This window comes from Geospiza fortis, unplaced genomic scaffold (assembly GCF_000277835.1).
Source record: "Geospiza fortis unplaced genomic scaffold, GeoFor_1.0 scaffold213, whole genome shotgun sequence".
NCBI lineage: Eukaryota > Metazoa > Chordata > Aves > Passeriformes > Thraupidae > Geospiza > Geospiza fortis.
Window position 1 is genome coordinate 1,339,190 of NW_005054399.1, and position 3,456 is coordinate 1,342,645.

General features: G+C 59.7%; 1 protein-coding gene across 1 annotated transcript; it reads left to right on the forward strand.

The window, feature by feature from the left end:
• The first annotated feature begins 184 nt into the window (after positions 1 to 184).
• On the forward strand, positions 185 to 2,968 carry RPUSD1 (RNA pseudouridine synthase domain containing 1). Its single transcript, XM_031061121.1, has 5 exons — positions 185 to 378; positions 459 to 582; positions 1,033 to 1,135; positions 1,218 to 1,319; positions 1,477 to 2,968. Exons 1-5 carry the CDS (start codon positions 197 to 199, stop codon positions 1,872 to 1,874), a joined length of 909 nt encoding a protein of 302 aa, XP_030916981.1. The 5' UTR covers positions 185 to 196; the 3' UTR covers positions 1,875 to 2,968.
• Positions 2,969 to 3,456: the final 488 nt, after the last annotated feature.

Consider the following 3,456-nt stretch of genomic DNA (forward strand, 5'->3'; position numbering starts at 1 on the left):
GAGCGTGGGGACAGGCAGGGTGACAGCAGGGTTGCAGGTGACCTCGGCAGCACCGGTACATGTCCGTTCCCTGCTGGGGTATCCCGTCTCCAGGCCCTGCCCGTCCCGTGTGTCCGGGGCTGCTGTGCCCATCCCGCAGCTGGCTGTTCCTCATCCCGATTCCCCCTCGCTCTCTCTGCCCCGCAGGGCGCTGGCCATGGAGCCGGGCACCATCGACAACCTGTCCATCCTGTACCAGAGCTCCGACTTCATCGTGGTCAACAAGCACTGGGACCTGCGCATCGACAGCAAGATGTGGTACGAGACGCTGACCCTGCAGAGCCAGCTCAAGCACCGCTTCCCCGAGCTGGCCGACCCCGACACCTACTATGGCTTCAGGTGAGCGCCTGGGCTCTGCCCTCAGCTGGGGACACTCCTGAGCTGCCCAGGATGCTCCTGTACCCCCGTGTCCTTCCCAGGTTCTGCCACCAGCTGGATTTCTCCACCAGCGGGGCCCTGTGTGTGGCACTCAACAAAGCGGCGGCAGGAAGTGCCTACAAGTGCTTCAAGGAGCGCCTGGTGACCAAAGCCTACCTGGCCCTGGTGAGCCCTCCCTGCCACCTCCTGCCTTGGCTTCGGGTGTTCCTGAGCACCTCTGCCCTGAGGAAGTTGGGGTTGTTCAGCTGGAGAAGAGAAAGATTCAGAGTTGGAGCCTTAAGGGGCTCCAAGAGACCTGGAGAGAGATTTGGACAAGGGCATGGAGGGACAGGACACAGGGAATGGCTTCCCGCTGCCAGAGGGTGGGGTTAGGTTGGATATCAGGGAGGAATTCTGGCACAGGGTGCCCAGAGAAGCTGTGGCTGCCCCATCCCTGGATGTGTCCAAGGCCAGCTTGGATGGGGGTGAGGGCAATGTCGAAGGAGTTGGGCTTGGGGAGATGGATGGGCTTTCAGGTCCTTCCAGCCCCATCCTTTCTGTAATTCCATGATTCCTGTCATGGGAGGTGGGTGAGGAGCACATGCCAGCGCTCAGTGTGCACGTTCCTGTCCCCAGGTGAGGGGCCACGTGAGCCAGAGCCGGATGTCGATCCGCTACGCCATCGGGAAGAACACCACGGAGGGCATGACCCACATGATGTGCATCGAGGGCACAGAGGGTGAGCAGCCCCATCCCCTGCTCTGCCCATGCCCTCAGGGATGCGCTGGGGCATCACAAACCCTCTCTGGCTCTCCTTGCAGGCTGTGAGAATCCCAAGCCGTGCCAGTCGGAGCTGATCGTGCTGGAACATGGATCCTACAGCGGAGACCCCGTCACCAAAGTGCTGCTGCAGCCACTGACAGGTGGGGACAGGGGCAGCTCTGACGTGGAGCAGAGCTGGACGAGGGAAGCTGAGACCTGCCGAGCTCAGGGGGACAAATGCCATTAGGTGCATTGTCACCATGCCCTGAAGGAGGCACTCATGAATTTCCCTGTCCCTGATTCCCACTGTCCCCCCAGGGAGGACTCACCAGCTCCGGGTTCACTGCAGCGCCATCGGCCACCCCATCGTGGGGGACTTCACCTACAGCCAGAGGCAGGACAGCAATCCCTACAGGATGATGCTCCACGCCTACTACCTGCGCATCCCCGCCGGCAAGGAGCTGATCGAGGTGTGCGCGCCCGACCCCTTCGTCACCGCCATGGACAGCAACTGGGTGCCCCAGCACGTCACCCAGCGGCTGGAGGACATCATCCAGGAGCTCAAGGACAAGGGCACACACAAGAGGGAGGAGGAGGAGGAGGAGAGCCGGGAAGCTGCCAGAGGGGAGGGAGCAGGGGGTGAAGGCAGCAGGGAGGAGACAGAGGAGCAGCGGGTGCAGTGTGAGCAGTGGCTGGCTGAGTGGGCTCTGGAGTGAGCACAAAGCACATCCCTGCATCTCTAGCTGAGTGGGCTCTGGAGTGAGCCCAAAGCACATCCCTGCATCTCCAGCTCCAGCCTTGTCCCAGCGGGTCCCCACGGAGCCCAGCGCTGCCTCCACACCTGCACTCCCTCTGTGGCTTCCCTCGCTCCTGGGGCTGGCATCAGGTGGATTGTAGGAGGGGTTGAGGTGGGGTTATTTTGTGATGCCCATCATCCGTCTGGTCACGGGATGTCCCTTTCCCAATCCTGGGCTTCAGCAGCAGAGTCAGTGTCACTTTACTCCAGCTTAGAGTGACCCCAGAGCTTTCCATCCCTGTCCTGGGGCTCAGGCACAGCTGGGCACTGCCTTTGCCATGGACATTCCCACAGCCTCTCCATGCTTGGATGCAGAATTGCAGCCCAGCACAGGGAGGGGAGAAGGTGCTGGGTGCAGCTCCAGTGTCCCTGTCCCCTATTCCCTCACTCCAGCCGCTGTGCCATGACTGGGGGCTGGAGCACATTCTGGGGACACTGAGAGTCCCCCAGTCCCAGGGTGTCCTGTGGAACTGGACTGGGATGGGCATGGAAAGGTCCCTGCCCCTCACCTCCTCCCTCCCTCAGCCCACCTGGGCAGTTTTTAAAGGTTTGGTGAAGGTGAAGGAGTTGATACCAATGGATTTTAAACTTTTTCAATTTTCTAGGAAGAGAATTTAGTCTTTTAGGGTTTGTAAAATACGGGTGGTCTCAGGAATGAGGTATTTTTAGTACTTATGCGGTTGGAGAGCCAGCAGCCCAAAGCTTTTTTAATGGATTTTATTATTCCTTCTAGCACTGCCTTTCCTGCTTTTATCCCTGCTGAGACAGGTCAGAGGACACAAGTCCCTTTCTGCTCACCCACCTGAGGGATCAGTATCCTGTGTAGGTCCCATGGGGTGGCTCCTGCCTGGCAGGCTTCCAGAGGGTCCTGCAGGCAGGTCCTTCAGCTGGGCAGTTCGGGAAAGCTCTGGAACAGAAGGAATAGGACAAAGGTGAAAGAAAGGCTGAGAACTGATGGGAAGAGCAGGCAGGAGCTCAGCTTTGACAGATGCCAAGAAATTTCTTTGGAAGTGCCCTTGCTTTGCTGGTCATCCTGCTTTGCTTTCCCCTTCCCTGCTCATCCTCTGCAGCCCTTGGGGGACATTTGGAAATGAGGAGAACAGGACAGCTGGAGCCACACAGCCCCGTCCCAGGGCTTTCAAGCACCACGTCAGCATGTACCCAGTGTCATGTCACCAGCTCCATCCCGTTGAAAACACACCTGATGGGGTTCACACAGCTGATATTCCCACCCCGAGGGGGAATAAAAAGTCACAGCCCTCTCCTTGTGGATAAACACACCCTGCAAGTCACCAAAATCCCCGGGGGGTGGGGGGAGAATTGGATCACCTGTCCCGTGTGTCCCTTCGTGTTGTGGCTTAGTGCCACCTCTGCAGGGCGGGGATGGCTGGAGGTGCCAGCCCTGGGCACTGAGCGGGCACGGTGGGCTCAGGGCTGGTGCCAGGGGCTCGGGGGGCAGGAGGAGCAGGAGCCCCTTGTCCTTCTGCCTGCCTGGGAAGGGC

What these genes read in the sequence shown, in the direction of transcription:
- RPUSD1 (XM_031061121.1), top strand. Translation starts at nt 197, where the DNA reads ATGGAGCCGGGCACCATCGACAACCTGTCCATCCTGTACCAGAGCTCC. An exon ending in GACACCTACTATGGCTTCAG is followed by an intron (nt 379 to 458) that starts GTGAGCGCCTGG and finishes TGTCCTTCCCAG; the next exon opens with GTTCTGCCACCAGCTGGATT. An exon ending in GCTGCTGCAGCCACTGACAG is followed by an intron (nt 1,320 to 1,476) that starts GTGGGGACAGGG and finishes CTGTCCCCCCAG; the next exon opens with GGAGGACTCACCAGCTCCGG.